Here is an 18,174-nt window from a genome sequence, read left to right on the forward strand (position 1 = left end):
ATTCTATTGTTTGAAGTTGTGCACTATTATGTTGTTTTACGCCAGTGGCGCCATTTCTTGGAGCTCGCCTAGGCACGAAAATTGGGTACGAATTTTCATTCAAAATTTTCATACGTTTTGATCTGTATCTTTTTATCAGTAGATATTTTATTTAGACATATATTACAAAAGTGGTAAATAATCAAAAGTTCTTTCCATCAAAATCAAGAAAAAGGGGATGGCCCCTTTAATTAGGGGCCAAAACACTCGTAAACTTTATTACAAATAACTTTAAAATGATAGAGATTTTGTTATGCATTATAGAAGCAAAGTTGTTTATAGTAACAATATCTATCAGAAAATATCATTGCCAAGCCCATTTATTACGTAATAAGGGATTTTTAGGGGCCAAAGTACTTAAACTTTAATGCAATATATCTAATGATTCTAATGAATTCCACGAATCAAAACACCATTTTGCCCCAACTAAGGTTCTACAGGGCTTACCCCTAAAGTATTCAATTAATTGTATCTCAAAATGAAAAAAAAATTATATAGTTGTAAGAACAAAAGATTTAAGTATTCTTAAGACCTCTTTAAGGAAATCAAGAAAAAGGGGCTCGTAAACTCTATTACAAATAACTTAACAACAATCAAGATTTTGTAATATATTACAGAAGCAAAGTTGTTAATCGAAACTATATCTATCAGGTAAAATCATAACCACGACCATTTATTTCGTAATGAACAGAAGGTTTTCTAGGAGCCAAAGTACTTAAACGTTGACGCAATATATCTAGAGAAGGTGGCATATTTTGTAAAGCATTGTAGAAGAGAAAATGTCTGTATTGATGAAACTAATCGAATTCACGATTCAAATCCCAAATGCATGTCCCTATTAAGGATATAAAAGTCAGGCCCCTAAAAAATTCAATCATTTGCATATAAAAAATGAACAACAATTTTAGATAGGTGTAAGAACAAAAAATGTTAGCATTCTTGAGACTGTTTGAATGCACTCAAGAAAGAGGGGCTGGCCCCTTCAATTAGGCGCCAAGACACTCGTAAAATCTCTTACACATAATTGAGACTGTTTGAATGCACTCAAGAAAGAGGGGCTGGCCCCTTCAATTAGGCGCCAAGACACTCGTAAAATCTCTTACACATAATTTAAAAACAATCAAGATTTTGTAATGCTTCATAAAAAACAAAGTTGTTGATCGTAACAATATCAGTTTGTAAAATTCATTGCCACACTGCCAGATGACGTAATTATGGATTTTAAGGAACAAAAATCTTAAATCTTTAATGTGCTGTATTTGAAAAAGCAAAACACTTTGTTAAACATTGTAAAGGATATTGTCAATCGTATTCATTATTTGAAAGGGATGGTTTGACGGGGAATTATAAAATTTCATTGATATTTTAATTGCATTGTTTAAAGCTGCTTGGTCCGATTTCTTCGTTATGACAGTATCAATTTTTTTTCTAAACAAACCATTTATCTTAAAAAGTTATGGACTTTCTCCTATTTACACCAGCAGAATCAGTCTCCTTTTAAAGTCAGAAATATTCAAAGTAAATAAAATTATTTCTTTTTTGGCAAACGAAAAAACAAACCAAAATGCATCACGGGAATGTTTAGAAAAGGAAACCGTTTGGTTTCGTCCCCCGAATAATTGGGGTTATTTAATCCGCATGCTATGAATCGATTGTAAAGAAAGCAAACTTCAGAAATATTAGCGAACAAAACGTACACATGTTTATTTGTAATTTGCCTGATCATTTCGACCTTTATTTAAAGCGATGTCAAAGTCGTAATACAACCATACCCATCTCGTCGTCAGGGGTGAATTTTAAGATGAGGCGAAATAACGCGGTACCCTTTTATGTCGTTTGTTTTGTTAGCAAATATTGTACGTATTTTTCTTCATTGAAATTTGGCTTAAGTGACTTGGAAAATTAATGCAATGTCTATTATTATACATATACTTAGCATAACCATCGTTTAAAAGCGTGCATAAAATTTGTTATAAAATTGGACCAAGCAGCTTTAAAAATTTGAACGGAAGACCTACTCGTTACTCGTAACGAGATCGTATCTAGTTATTAATATTTTTTACATTCGATACACTCTTCCTGTACTAGAGAAACTATTTCACATTATGTCAACGTTATAATAAAAAACAGCATATCGATCTCTTTATCTGGAGAATATATATACCATTTAAGTAAAATCTTTACGATAACCAAGCGATCAAAATTCGCTGTAAATAATTCATCCTTCACGAGCGTTCAATCACAGTGGCCACATTGATTTTCAATTGTTCCCCTGTTTTTAATCACAAGTCCTTAGTAACAGATTTAAATCTCAAAGGAATACGTGGGTTTTTGTTTCAGGAGATATTATTGATTGCTAAAGGTTTTAACCCCCCTGACACGTTCAACAATGATTGTGTTCGCAATAATAACAATCTGCATGCAGTGTGTATATGCTGTTTGAATGCTAATATCTTTTATATTTGGAAGAATAGATATAAAAAAATATTTATTTAAAAGTTTTGTATTGTGCTGCTTTTGAAGAATTGTTCATGTAATTTATTGTAAACTTCATTAATTTTAATTAAGTTAAGTATAGATATTTTAAAACTTTTTTGTTAATTCTTTCTACGACTACGAGAGAAAAAATATTAATACATTCATGTATATGCAACATTTTCTAGAATTATGTTATTAAATCTTTTGAACAGTGATTCAAACCTAACTCAATATGGTTTATGTTCGCACTGATTGTATATATTTTATAGACTTTGAAGCACTCAATTATTTGCCAATGACAATTTATTCTATTCATGCATTCGTTCAAACTTTAGAAAATACTGAATCAATCATGTGTTCAGTACAATTGAAAAAAAAAGATGGAGAGGTAATCCAGAGAAAAACAATTATGTACTTTTAAAAAAAGAATTGAAGGATAAAAAACAAAGTCCAGAGATAAGACAATGTTTTTTCAAACACTACTTTATACTGCATAATGTAAATTCTCGTATGGCTCAATGGTTTTGTCCTGGATTTGTGAGTACAAACATGTAGTGTTTTGTATGCATTATCATTTGCAATGTAACTATATATCGGTATACCTAGCATTGCCCTTTTTAGAAAGCTTGTGATTTTTTATAACCACGTGTACTTGAAACTCTCAACATAATATAGTTGGAATAATTATTTTTTATTCAAAACTGGTATACCTAGTATTTTGAAGTAATAGACATTTAAATCCCATTTGATTCAAGTCGGTGATTCCTGCAAACTTACAATCTTGTGTGCCCAATTTCTTTCTAACAACTATACAGTACCCCTTTTAAGGGACTAGTTTACTTCTACTGAATATTCACTGTTCGTGTTTAACGTAATCTGACTAAATATTTCCTGTTTGGAACTTGATATTGCCTGATATCGTACATTAGAAGAAGCAACAATTTCATAGGATCGCTTTTTCTATATTTCTACTAACGATATCCCCTATTTCCACCGTTTAACCCCTGGTAGTATATCTAGTTAAACCTTTTCTCTTCTTGATCTATCCTCTATTCGGATTTCGGCCGTTATCCCCTTGTCCGCTCTGATTCAAAGAGGTTCGTTCGTTTTGGGTAGCCACTTTGGGTCACCTCTATTCTAGAAATTATGCATCTTATATTGATCCTACTCATAAATTCAAATTTTATAATGCCAACTAAACTATCTTAAATAAAATAGTAAAGGAAAATTTAATATTCACAGAGTTTAGTATGGGGCTATTTTTTGTGGCGGAGGGTTTTAAAGGAGAAAATGAACATGTTTCATAACTCAGTTGTTTTAGAGTACTGTCACTTTAGCTTCCTTATTTTCAGGGAAAACAAAATTTCCAGATAGTTTGTGCATTAGGATTTCTTCATTTTGTTACGAAAAACGTAATTTTACAAATTTTCAATATTTCTATTGACACATATTGGCAAATTTAACTTATATTTCTTAAAAGTCAAGAAAAAATGAATCCCAATTTTTGCCTAAATCAGCTTATTTCATGCCATATCTCAAATTTTACATAATAGACCAATACATTTTGTTTTAAATTTTAAGATTTCTCTGACAAGTTTATCATAATTTAAGAAAAAGTTTGAGACTTTAAAATAATTTTAATGAATTGGTAAATAATAAAAATAGCGTTCATCAGTGCAATCTGCACTTTCAGTGCAGAAAGGTCATATCAAATACACCGTAGCGCCAAATTAAGCTTATAGACCCGAACATTTTTTTTGAATTATGGTTAAGCTATGTGTGTAGATTTTTAAGAAATACTTTAGAAAAAAAACTTTAAGACTTTTGATTGCAGGATCTAACGTCCTTAACTTCTGTATAGTCACACAAATATTATTTTTACGTTGTTTTCGAACCCAAAGTGAACTTTTGGATTTGCCCTTTTTAATCGAGATCATAAAAACCGAGTAACTTCGTCCCTATTGATATAGACATTCGTAAGATGTCGAAATTTGTTGAAACAAAAAGATTTTTTTCTCTTGTTTATCCATTTAGTTTATTGCTGTGTCTACCTTTCTGGCGAGCTGTTTGAATGGGCAATCCTTTATTGGGCAAACCGGTAAGAAATAATTAGACATATTGTAGCTGTTATTTTAATATCATTTAATTAAGTATTTCACAGTCCATTTCAAAATTTTGTTCGCTTAAATTTCCTGTGTTATGTAAGTGGAACTTGATGTACAGAAACATCAATGGTCCTTTCACATGGAATTGCAATGCAGTAAGCAGGCTCAGTTTTGAAAATGTTAAAAGTAACATTAAAACGTTAGGTTTTCTTATGAGAAATCGTATGGTTTTTGTGGTGAAAGTTATTTTTCTTTTATGCATGCTCTTTCAACATCATTATATATATATATATATATATATATATATATATATATATATATATATATATATATATATATATATATATATATATATATATATATGGTTTCTTACGAAAGCGCTTCTAAAATCGATTCATTATCTTAAAAATCAATTCCAGTCAGATATTGATCAAATTGACAAATTCTGTATTTTTCATTTTCTCTTTTCTGCTTTCCCCCTACACAGCAATATACCAAGAAAGTGAGATATCTGTTGAACATTTACGGACATTCTTCCTACCTCAGGATACATCTCGGTCGCAAATATTCGGGAAAATCAAACAAGATTTTTTTCATTTCCTAAAAGAAGATCTCCTGGGGAAAGAGTATATAGTTACAGCTTTAAAAGGATCGATATCAAATCATTTCCTGATATTTGTCAATCCGTCTGATCAAAGTATTACTATTGAGATTGAATACCCAAAATATGATAGATACACGTCTATACCATGTCGTAATGGTACATTGACTTTAACACTTCAACCCCACCAAACAGACGCTTTACAGTTTGAATGTGACGTCGCTGGAATATTTGTGAATGCTTCGAGAAAGGTGGCTCTGTACTATGTCTCTTCAACTCCTAGAATAACACTGACTGAACAGGTTCTTCCAATTAAACTATGGGGTCAGCACTATGTGGTGTTACCTTCTAGGAATCCAGACGACAAGCAGATAATTCTCATTCAAACTGCACATAACAATACTGATGTCCACATTTTGGGTTATGATTACGTCACTGTTCCAAATAGATTTCTCAGCATACAGAGGCGCATCATGGGGACACTTCCGGTGACGATCAAGTCATCCAAACCTGTATCTGTGTCTCAGGTGTTGTTCTCCGTCAACGAAGCATACAGTGTTATGATCAATATCGTTCCTGTAAAATACAGCGTCGAAAAAAGCACTCTGCAAAACTCCCCTTTGTTTGAATATGGGTATTTGAAAAATTCTGGTTTGGAGGGGAGCCTTAAGGTGCCTCTGTCGCAATATACATATAATAATGGTAGCTTTGACACGTTGCCAGATACTGTATATGGATGCACAATGATGCACACAAGTGCATCTGAACCATTGTATCCCAGAACAAACTGTGGTGACTGGAACGATTCCAAGGTAGGCTAAAACTATTTTTTTTAAATAGTATATACTAGTAAGTTTTTGGGGGGGTTTTTGCCTAGAGGATTAACTGTAATTTTAGATAAATTCTATAAATTAAATCGATCTCTAGAAACGTTTTGTTAAAAAATTAGTCGGTACGATCATCAACATTTTTAAACTTATTTAATACAGTTGACACCTAAGATCACCTGGGACTCTAACATAAAGCGTGCTAAGATTTTGACTTAAATAGGGACATAAGTAGGACTTAGGCGGAATCTTAGGACATGCCTAAGTCCTATTTAAGTCCGTCTTAGTCCGTAACATAAAGCAAACCTAGTCATGCGTACATGTATGTTTAAAAGTCATTATGAATTGTCCATTTTTTTTTACAGAATTTGAGTGTATTTATGATGAATTATCATAAATTAAAGTAGATACTAGTATGTGGTTTAAACATTGATACAAGTAGTAGGTTTCGTTGATATTTTTGATATGACGGTAAAAGACTTTGTTTTATAAAATGTCGTTAACTTCAGCAATGTCAATAATCATGTTAAAATGTATATAACACAAGCTCAAGGTGATATGAGTTCAGTGGATGTACGTATCATTTGTTTACACCGACGTATTCAGTCTATAGTTGTAGACACTTTATATTGAGACAAATAGTCACTATAATCTGTCCCAAGTTATTGCTTCCATCGCTTTTTGATGATTTTTAATAAAATTACACATCCCTGTGAAAGGAATACAGTTGAAATCGTTAAAAGGAAATATATCCAAGATATCTTCATTGAAAAATTATCCCTTTCCACTCAGAAAAATTCACAGGAACGAAAACAGATTCTTTAAGGAGATTTATAATGGGGAATGTTTACATCTTTTCTCCATTCGGAATACACTCGGAATACATCGCGCAATTTTTTAACGTTATCATCCGGGCTTATTAATGGCTGTTGCAATGCAAAATCTCTTTCAATTTCGGGATGTGTATTGAAACCTGAAGTGGTAGAGGGGGCGTTTCAAAACAGATAATCTGGACATTTTTATATTAGTGGATGAACTTAGATTGAGCACAAAGGTATTTACTATTATTGGAATATCAAGCAAAAAGTGGTGGAAGCAAAAACCTCGGGACAGAGTATAGTCAATGTCGCAGACATGGCACGGAAACCGAACTACACCAATATCGAAATCGAAACTCTTATCAAAGAAGTACATATTTTGAATTCCGCCTTCTCAAATATAGCCACAAATTCCAGCAAGCAAAGAATATGGACAAGTATTGCTTCAAAGGTAACATACTCATATACCTTTTTTTCCCAAAGCAATAAAACTTCATTGATTAATGATTACTCATTTGCTTAAGATACATGTATACGAATTAACCCCCAACAATTAGAGCATTATTTCTTTCTTGTTCTTTCTTTTATACTACATAAAAATACTAAAATAAATCACCTTAATTATTATAATTTCTATTATGAAAAGTCAGCGCCTTAAGCGGTGTCCAGAGGTCAGCGGAAGATGTGAAAAAGAAATGTAGAAACATTTTTAGTGACACAAAGAAGAAGTTATCAACTGACTGTAAGGAAGCCAGAAAGACCGGGGGAGGAGTTTCGGCGGGAGAAGAACTCAATCCCATTGAACATAAAATAGCTGAAACTATGGGCTAAACAGCCATTCAGGGAATCCCCGGCGGATACGACAGCTCAGATTGTACAAGTACCATCACACAACCTGTTGAGCATGTCCACGGGGAGGATAGGTAAATTGCAACCTGTTATAATTAACGCCACTATTCCTTTCTATTCCATATAAGGTTTAATTTTCCATATTCAGCATAATTTGAAACAGTTGTAAGTATGTTAAGCGATTACAACATTAAATATGAGTCAAATTTCTTATGTACAGTGAGGTAGAGGAATATAAATCCAGTGAATCCACGCAAATATTCCATGCCCCATGCAGGAATAGGAAACGGAAGAAATCTGCCACCCCCGAGCAAGAGCAAAATCTCTTGCAGATAGAAAAAGAAAGACTTGAGGTACACCATAGATATTGTTGTCCTATACTACCTAATATATATTGTAAGAAACAAAATGACTCAATGTATTTTCCATGTTGATAATTAATATAAAGTGTAAAAATTACTAGTAATTTTTTTCGACACATAATTTTAATTATATTCAAGTGCAATTTTAAAAACAGCACAATGTTTTATTACATAATAATAATTTTATTACATTTCACATCGAATGCAGGGGGAAAGGAAGAGACTGAAGATTGGTAAAAGAAGACTCGAGTTAGAGGAGAGAAGGGTGTGTTCCCGTTTTGCACACATTTGATAATTGGGAATAGAACAATAGGTGTGAATTGTGTTGTGATAGCAATTATAGTCTGCTATCAGTCCAAGATTTTACCTGGATTTTTACCTGAGTGTGTTTTATCAGGGCCTTTATTGGTTCAGGAATGTAGAAATTGCACCCAAATGTTTGAATTACATAATATTTAAGAAAAGCTTTGGACAGGAAACTTATCTTAAAAAACTTCCAAATGGCTTAAGATTCATTTTTACAAAATTTAAAACCTGTAATCATAAATTACCAATTGAAACAGGAAGATGGAATAACATAGAAAGATGCCATAGAATTTGTTCGTTATGTAATAAAAACACTTTGGGTGACGAATACCACTATATTATGGAATGTCAGGCATTTTCCTTATACCGCAACAAATTAATTGAAGAAAAATATACAACAAATGTTAACACTTATAAATTTGGGAACCTTATGAATACCAGTGACATTGATTCATTAAAAAAACTATTAAAAAATATTAGCTCGATTTATTTAACTCTGTACTCTTCCTAACTTGACTCTGTATTTGTACATTTGAAAATATTTTTTTTTTGTACCTCATGTACCATTGATATGGCAAGAGCGAAATAAAACATTCATTCAATATGATGAAACAAGAAGAATATAGACATTTTGTTGTGTTTTAGGTCTAATAACTAATAAATATCATCATTTTTTTTTCATTTGATAAAATAAAGATAATGATATTTTTAGCCTTAAATTTCCACTCACTGACCATCTTTACAAAGTCAAGATGTTGTGAAGATGATGGGGTACTTCGTGTCTCTTTTTACAACTTGGTTGCAGAATATGTAAAAAGCATGTTTATAATTGGTTGATTGGTATCAACAGAAAGAATATTGTGAAAGGAGACAGATCTTTATCACAAAATATTTCAATCTTTGAAGTAGCGACTTTGACAGTAGTTCTTATGACATCACCGCTTTAGTATATATTGTGGGTCACTTTCTGACTAAGCTAATTACATGAAGCACAAACATTTCCGACAAAAATGATTATTTTGACATTGATTCGATAAGTTTTTCTGCTGTCACTGCTCAAGTATATAATGCGGGTCACTTTCTGGTTTTTCAAATCAGTGGCTAAATACATGAAGCAAAAATAATTCCTACAAAAATAATGATTTTCATATTGATTCGATATACATGTACTTCAATCTGATGAAGGTTGAACATGCATGAATTAGGTCCACTTTTGATAGGTTTTGTGAAAATATATCACAGTTTTTAAAGCATATAAAATTGCCTATTTATCATCATATATATCATCATACAATTTGTCTATTTTCTATGATTATTCAAGCAAAAGCATAAATGAAAATTTTTTAGCAGCGTTTTCACTAGACATATTTCCTTCATTTATGTCGGCAGAAGCAATCAATAATATTAAAATATATTTTCTCTTCAAACTTGTAACAATACTTCCTATAGACAGCAAGTTAAACAAATGCATTTAATTAAAATATCCAACATTTTTGCAATAATCTTTTTTGTTTAATGAAATTATTCATGACCAAATTGATGTTTGAAATAAGATTCAAAAACATGAATGTCAATTGTTATGTAAATGTGCTTTTACGCAATTTATATTGTAACATAAAATAAATGTAAATATCAATTAAAGTAGATATTTTATTTATCTTATTGTCGATTGCCCTCACAAGAACTGTGATATAGACTATAGCAATTAAGCAATTATCTCACCTGGTCAAATTCCCGTTTCGCACACATTTTTTCGAAACCTAATTTTCAAATGTGTGCTAAACGGGAACAAACCGAGAGAAGATATTATTTAGAGGAAGAAAGAGGCAAATGGGGTTATATTATTTGTGATGTCAACAGAGTGCCGAAATACTATGTATTACCAGCAGAATTTTCTAATTTTCAATAAAATCATCGTAATCTTAGTGCACGATTTTGCCTTGTCTCTCTTCCATCATTCGTATTTCCATCGTAAACTGTGTTGTCGTTGACATGAGCAGCTATCTCATTCTCGGGAAGAGGGATTCTTCTGTTAATGCACATATTGTGCAAAACAGTTGTTGCAACAATAACCTGAAATTGCAGTACATATTATAAAGTATATTATTTGTACTGTATTATTTTATACAAGTTAACAAATACTAGATTACAGCATACAATGCCTTGCACGCTTTCGTTGGATCGAATAATAGAGGCCCACCAGCTTTATCCAAACACCTAAATCTACCTTTCCACACACCAAAGCAGCGTTCTATAGTGGTTTCTAGCCTTTGCATGATATGCGTTGTAGCGAATTTCGCTTGGGGTAGATGGTTGTAAGTATGGGGTCATCATCCAAGGTCTAAGTGGGTATGCAGATCTAGAATCTCCTAGGAGCCAACCTTCACCTATTTCACCTACATTTATATACATATATATTATCGATATTATTAAATAAATACATACATAATGTATTTGATAGTGTATAAGTTTATTTAACATTTACACTCTGCTTTTCACAATAAGGATACTAGATTATGCAGTTTATTATAGCTATGAAGGTGTTTAAGAACTTTATCAAACGTGTAATAAATTAAAAATCTATAAGCTTTCAACACTTTATTTATTAATCAAATAATAGAATAAACATACCACAATCAAACTTCGTTGAAAGTGCAGAGTCTGTCCATATCAACGAATCATGTGAACTGCCTGGCCACTTCGCAACTAAATTTGTGAACCGGAGGCCGGAATCGCATACACCATGTACATTAATGAAAGTTCTTCCTATTGATAAATAAATGTTCATCCTTGCATGTTGTTCTAATAGGAACGTGAGTTCCATCAATACAACCCAAAACATTCGAAAATTTGGAAATTTGATGAAGTCGTCTGCATGATTGGCAATACTTGTTAAGATGTCTAATATAACTCGGGAGACTGCAGTCATTCTAGACATGCCCTGAGAATCCCCTAAAAGGCTGAAAAAACTACCAGTGGCGTAATATCTCAATGCTGTAAGAACTTGTGAGGAAACACATAATGCATGATTTCTCTTGGTCTTCCTTTCAACGTCTAATTCACATACTCTGAGAATTAAATCTCTATCAAGTCTTTACCTTGAAATGATATAATCGTCGTCCATTTCATCACTTAGAATTTCTCTCTCTTTAAATGTCCTTTTCTTTCTTAAATTCCGCAAGTGGACATATATCGCTGCCATTCTTGGACTACCAATTACTTCTGTTACGATGAGCAGTGTTTACAAACTATTTAGTAGCCCACTTAAATGTAGAAAATGTTCACCACCATTACTATTGATCGTTCATGCCATTAACCATTTTTTATACACGTGTAAATATTTAGATATTTACTTGTGTGCTTCATATCATATTAAATACACGTTTAATTGTGAGGGAATTACAATAAAATCTCAAATTATATGTAAACAATACTTAATTAAGACATTACCGGCCGCCTAAGTTTTGGGTAAATTGTCCTAGCTAAGCACTCTTCTAGTTACGGATTTAAGTATAAGAATGTACTTCAGTCCTACTTAAGCACTGTCTTAGATTTAAAGGGGCATGGTCACGATTTTGGTCAAAATTTTTTTTTTGATTTTAATGTTTTCAATGCTTCAGTAAGGCATTTTTAATAAGCAACCAAAATTTAAGTGTGTCCTTTGTTGAGTTATAAGCGAGTTACAGAGCTTATTATTCTTCGCTATGTAAACAAAACTTTTGTTTACGTTTTGAATGTTGATTTGAAAATTCCAGTTTAAGACCTCAAATGAATATGCTAATCGTTAGGAACTGTTTACTTATGCATGAAATTAATAAGAAGATAGACAAATCAGATTGAAAAAGATTTTTACTGGTATATTGAACCTATGTAAACAAAAACAGGGCACGAGCCTTGTTTACAATACGAAGAATTGTGAACCCTGTATCTTGTTAAAAATTCATTAACTGGCACCCAAATTTCATTTGATCATTAGAAATGCATTCCTAAAGAATTGTAAATAATAAAAACAGAAAAATAAAATTTGATTAAAATCGTGACCATGCCCCTTTAAGTACCCTTTATGTTACGAGCCCCTGCAATTATGTAAAATAATTTTAAATGTTCATATCACAATTACTGATAATTAATACTAATATGACTCCTCTTTGCCCGAAAATATATAAAAATCTATAAAATGGTCACAAACATTAAACCAAGAACTCTGTAAAGAAAAAAATATCTTGAATATTTATAAACTTAAACGATCTTTTACATAGTCAATTACAATGGTAACTGAAACTTAATCTTTCAGACAGACAACCCCTGGCCTACAATGACACCAGGGGACGGAGTAGACAACAATGATAACGACCAGGTAGATGAAGAAGATTGCTGTAAGTTTACAAACGTCTTCGTTTAACTTGTCATATAATGAAAAAAAAATATTGTTTCAAGATGTCGTTTTCTTTTGCCTCGTGTGAATTAGATTTAAGTTGGTATTGGACACCTGTTGATATCGATGTGGATAAAAGAACATTATTGTCAAAATATATTCAATGTTAAAGAATTATCAAAGTTTACAATATTAAACCAAAAAAATATTTTAATAGTTTAAGGCCAAGTGGGTTTTGATTTCATGAGTTAAAGGATCGTAGTTATCGCTCTAACTATAAGTAAGTACGTCACAATATAGAACTGTCCATTATCACCTGAAAACTGACATGAATTCATAAAAACGCATTATTTCCCTTTTATACATCTCCAACTACCCCCATATTAGTTTCCGATTCCTATTAGTACGCTTATCTCTACAAACGTGTGCATTCTGTAAAAAAGAAACACGTGTTCGATGTGCACGCAAAGTAAGGCAGCACAATCTATAGAAGATTATGCAGACACAGTGGCAATTCTTTCAAAGAGTATTCCTCCTTTATTTTTTATTGACGGTAGTTTCTTTTATTTGCTTTTTTTTTTCAAACAAATTGCTAAAAAGTGTTAAGGTACTTCACTACACCGAGACTTATACTTTTTAAGACAGTACGTAACAAGATGGCGATTTAAATGTTTTGTTAAACTGTTTGTATCAATCGATTCAGATGTATATCGTCATAGCTCAGTGGTTAAAGTATCAGGCTTGTGAACCGTAGGTCATGAGTTCGAATCCACCTGGGGCTTTTGTTTATGTTTACTGAATGAAATTTTTTAAAACATCATTTTTTATCTAAAATTGCACATTTTTTCGCCTATTTGACATGTATACTTCTTATCCATCTCGCTTTCTATCATAATCAAGTAATTTTCTGCTGATTTGAGAAACTATTTCACGGTGTAGTGAGGAACCTTAAAAAAGCATCTAGGCGATTTGGCTGTTCCTTTAAGCTAACGTACTGATGTACATTAACAGTCATGTAGTGAATTTTACTTACTTTTTACAACCAATTTATTAATCTGTTAAAATAAAGTTATGAAGATAGCAGTAATTGAAGAAAAAATTTACATAACCCGGGTTATTTTTTTCTGCAATATCGCTACGTTCATATCCTGCATGAATCACCAAAGAAAGAATTTTTAATTATTGTTTAAATAACTACAAGTATACCGTTTAAAATCAAACATGCCACGGCTTATCCCAAGCATGACTCTAACATTTTTATCTTGAAGGTAGCTGTGTTTTACATTTCACCTTATTTTGTTCTTGTGACATATTTCCCCTTTATGAAGGAATAGCAACAAAAGCGAGCTTCTTTTTGCATTGGAATTGTTGCACGTATACTCTTATTGGTATAAATTACATTTATTTTAAGCATCTTGGTAATCATTGTGAATATTCATTTACACATTATGCTTTTTATCAGTTTCAGATTTTATGAACAACCAAAGTACAACTATTAGTAAGCATTTATGTAAAGTTATTTTTCATTCCACTTCAAATGTTCCAAAACAACTTTTAAAAAATTTAATTGGGTTAAATAAACATGTTTCATTAGTGAATTTAAACATTCATTGAACTTTATTTCTAAATAACTAATTACAGATGTGTACATTTTTATTAAAAAGCAATATACCGGTATACATGTATTGTACATGTGTATATATGCATTTAATGTACGAAGGGGTTGATTTAGTAGATTCTCTGGTAATTCATAGTTTAATTTTGAATTCTTGTTATTTTTATGCCTCCCTTCGAAGAAGGGAGGGCATATTGCGTTGCTGCTGTCTGTCGGTATGTCTGTCGGTCGGTCGGTCCACCAACAGTTTCCGTTGATTTTCTTTGCAAAGGATTAACTTATTGAAATGAAATTTGGCATACAGCTTTATCATGATTATATCTAGGTCGAGTTCGATATTGGATACGATCGAGCAATTTTCGACAGAGTTATGGCGTTTGGACTTAGAAAAATTTGAGTTATTTGCAGTTTCCGCTCAATTTTTTCGCAGAGGGTGAACATATTGAAATGAAATTTGGTATACAGGTTTATCGTGATAATATCTAGGTCAAGTTTGATATTGGGTACGATCGAGCAATTTTCGACAGCGTTATGGCCCTTGGACTTAGAAAAATTTGAGTTATTTGCAGTTTCCGCTCATTTTCTTCGCAGAGGGTGCACATATTAATATGAAATTTGGTATGCAGGTTTATCTTAATAATATTTAGGTCAAGTTTGATTTTGGGTGTGATAGAGCAATTTCCGATTTATGCCCCTTGGACTTAGAAAAATTCCAAATATTTGCAGTTTACGTTCATTTTCTTCGTGGATGTTTCCAAGGGAGGGGGCATAAGTGTTTCACAAACATCTCTTGTTTTTATTTCTTTTAATTTGATTTTTTGTTTGTTTGTTAATTAATCAAACATTAATGGTTTTAAACTCGAATTATTATTTATTCAAAATTTTGATTTATTAATTTTCTGGTTATTCATAGTTTAGATTTGATTTATTGTTATTCAGACTTTTAGTTAGATTTTTTGGTTAATTATTCGGACGTTTCATAAAAAGACAATTTTACATATTGAGTTAATTTGGCCATATATTAAAACATGTAATTATGGTGTATATACAAATCTTTTAAAGAAATCTATATTGTACATGACTGTGTATATGCATTTACGAAATGTTACCTTTTTTCTGCCTTTTAGACAAAACAGATTGTAAAGTCAGTTCAGGTATGAGTTGTATAAAGATATCAATTCCATCCATTGAAATTAGAATTCATTTTTTCTGAAAAGAAAGGAAATAAATCGAATAAATTATGTTTTCCCTAGTTCTAGCTATAGTACAGTATTTTATTTGAAATATTCTATCTAAAAATACCACTGCGTCTAAACTTTAATTTAAGGGGGGAAATTGACAATTAAAAATAGATTTGCGATGTCAAAAATTAAGAATCGTGATAATCAAACTAAACAAATTTTAATCATCAAGATTCTAAATTGTTTTTAACGAACAGTACAACAGACTGTTCAAGCGAAATAAATTGATTCTATACCTGAATTAAACAATTTCAAAGTCAATTACTTGGTTAACAACATAGGCAAGACACGACTAACAAAGAAAATTAATGTAAATGATATTAAAATCGATTTTCTGGTTATCAGCATTTTGATTTATTTGGTTTTTTAAATATTCAGACTTTTAAGTTTGTGATTTTTTTAAATCAAATTTTCTGCTTTATTTTGACTTATCAGACAATTTTGAGACTCTCTTTGTGATCCCGACCCCCGATGTAGATAGTCTAACCTTGCATTGTCCAATAATGAACGACAATGAGGCTTCGTTCTCTTACGATAAAGGAATGCAGTGGAGTGAAACAACCGGAAACGTGAAAATCAAAAGTGGACATTTACTTCTTCTTAAAATGAATTTTAGTACCAAAATCAACATGATAAAATGTCATTACGAAAGTAATAACATGCAGCAAATTTCGAACGACTTTTCGATCCCCTCGGTGGATAACTTACAAACCCAGTATGTTGCTGTCTTGCCAAACTCCACAACAATCGGAAGTCAACTCAGTGAAGCAATTTGCGGTGTCGGAAATGTATTTGACAGAACTAATTTCACTTCTGATGGGAAAACTACCATTTTTCATGGAAATAGTTTTATTAAACAAAACATACGCGTAAACCAGATAAATATGAACCAAGCGTTTATAATAGCAAGTCACATCATTTCAGTACACTGCTACGTCAAATATGATGAATATTATGTCATAAATCATCTCATGCCTGTGTCTGGCAATTCATTCACCATCAACAAAACTTCCATAAACTCTTCAGAAGAACAACTGACAGTAATATCTACAGACAGTAATACCCTCATACATGTAGTAAGTTTGAACCAATCAGAATGCAGCTGTTCCAGAAATGAGTATTATTTGCTGATAGAGAAAGGCGGTGATATCAGACGTTTTCCGATGGAAGAGGAATTTGATGTCTTCTACATTAAGTGCAATAAACCTGTGATTGTAATGATTTTGTACAAAAATGAAAAAGATGGTTCTTTGTCTTCATACTTGTATCAATTTGATTATGTTCCACCAACTAACTTGCAGAGTACTTACAACTTATGGTCTGATCAGAGTTTTAAGAGGAGATACGTATGTATTTAATTAAATATGTAACTTTATGTTGTTGTTGGGGGGGGGGGGGGGGGGTGGCTTACTAGTATTTGATGATTAATATGTTTACAACTTTAGCCGAGCGATTGCTTGATTTCTACTTATAAAACGTGAACAATTTTTATTTCACTACTTTTATTTAAAACATCAAATACTTAAATATTAAAGGCATCAAATAGAATTCTTAAAATGGCTTGAATTCAAGTCTCTTATCTTAAATAAATTGAGATGTTTAAAACTTAATCAATTCTCGTCATGGAGTAGAGTTAACATAAGTGTTTGTTTTGTCAACAAGACTTCAACTTTGCTATACGAGTTCTCTTAAATCCAACCCCTGGTTCTACCAGCCTGAGGGTGTCGACATGAATCCAGCTAGACACCTTCCTAATCATACACTCCTCCCCTTTCTTACTTCAAATACTTGATCCTCAAGTTCATCTGGAATTGTAGATTTTATATACGGGCCCTAATCAATAAAAATAATGATCGCCATATAGAGTAGCAATGGAATTGAAATAATGCGAAAACCTATGTATATGTTCAATTTGAGAAAATAGGAAATTATAATTATTTTGGTGCTATCTATAAAAACCTCCATTTTTATAAAAAAAAAGAATCCATTTGCTTCCTATTTCGTTTTTATTTGTCATCATTTTTTCGATATCATATTTATAATCTACAAGAATAATTATATAGAATCCCAACCACAAATTGGTTTATTATACACCCCGCAAACAAAGTTGGGGGGGGGGGGGTATATAGGAATCACCTTGTCCGTCCGTCCGTCTGTCTGTCCGTCCGTCTGTGCAATTGTGTCCGGTCCATATCTTTCTTATGGAGAAACATTGTAAGTTCTTACTTCACACATATATTGCTTATGACCTAAGGGTGGGTCATGACCTTGACCTTAGGTCATTCGGACAAGGTCAAGGTCACTGGCAGAAAATGTGCAAAATTCGTGTCCGGTCCATATCTTTCTTATGGAGAAACATTGGAAGTTCTTACTTCACACAAAGATTGCTTATGACCTAAGGATGTGTCATGACCTTGACCCAAGGCATTTGGGCAAGGTCAAGGTCATTGTTCAAAAAATGCTGAATTCTGTCTGTGTCATATCTTGTATTAATGGAAATATTAGAAGCTAAAATTTGACGCAAAGCTTGCTTGCCTCAGGCCACGTAACAATTATTT

General features: G+C 32.1%; 1 protein-coding gene and 1 non-coding gene across 5 annotated transcripts in view; both read left to right on the forward strand.

Moving 5' to 3' along the window:
* The window catches only part of LOC105335113 (uncharacterized), a 37,520-nt gene that overhangs the window by 5,296 nt on the left and 14,050 nt on the right, over positions 1–18,174 (forward strand). For all 4 annotated transcript variants that reach the window (XM_066065061.1, XM_066065060.1, XM_066065063.1 and 1 more), the window contains exons 2-7: positions 4,552–4,615; positions 5,110–6,035; positions 12,680–12,761; positions 14,223–14,258; positions 15,503–15,529; positions 16,052–16,962. In XM_066065061.1, coding sequence (XP_065921133.1) covers positions 4,552–4,615; positions 5,110–6,035; positions 12,680–12,761; positions 14,223–14,258; positions 15,503–15,529; positions 16,052–16,962 — 2,046 coding nt within the window. The remainder of the gene's footprint in view (positions 1–4,551; positions 4,616–5,109; positions 6,036–12,679; positions 12,762–14,222; positions 14,259–15,502; positions 15,530–16,051; positions 16,963–18,174) is intronic.
* On the forward strand, positions 7,087–8,393 carry LOC117692425 (uncharacterized). Its single transcript, XR_010707474.1, has 3 exons — positions 7,087–7,791; positions 7,938–8,070; positions 8,288–8,393. It is a non-coding gene; the product is annotated as an uncharacterized protein (transcript).

Source organism: Magallana gigas, chromosome 7 (genome assembly GCF_963853765.1).
Source record: "Magallana gigas chromosome 7, xbMagGiga1.1, whole genome shotgun sequence".
Classification (NCBI taxonomy): domain Eukaryota; kingdom Metazoa; phylum Mollusca; class Bivalvia; order Ostreida; family Ostreidae; genus Magallana; species Magallana gigas.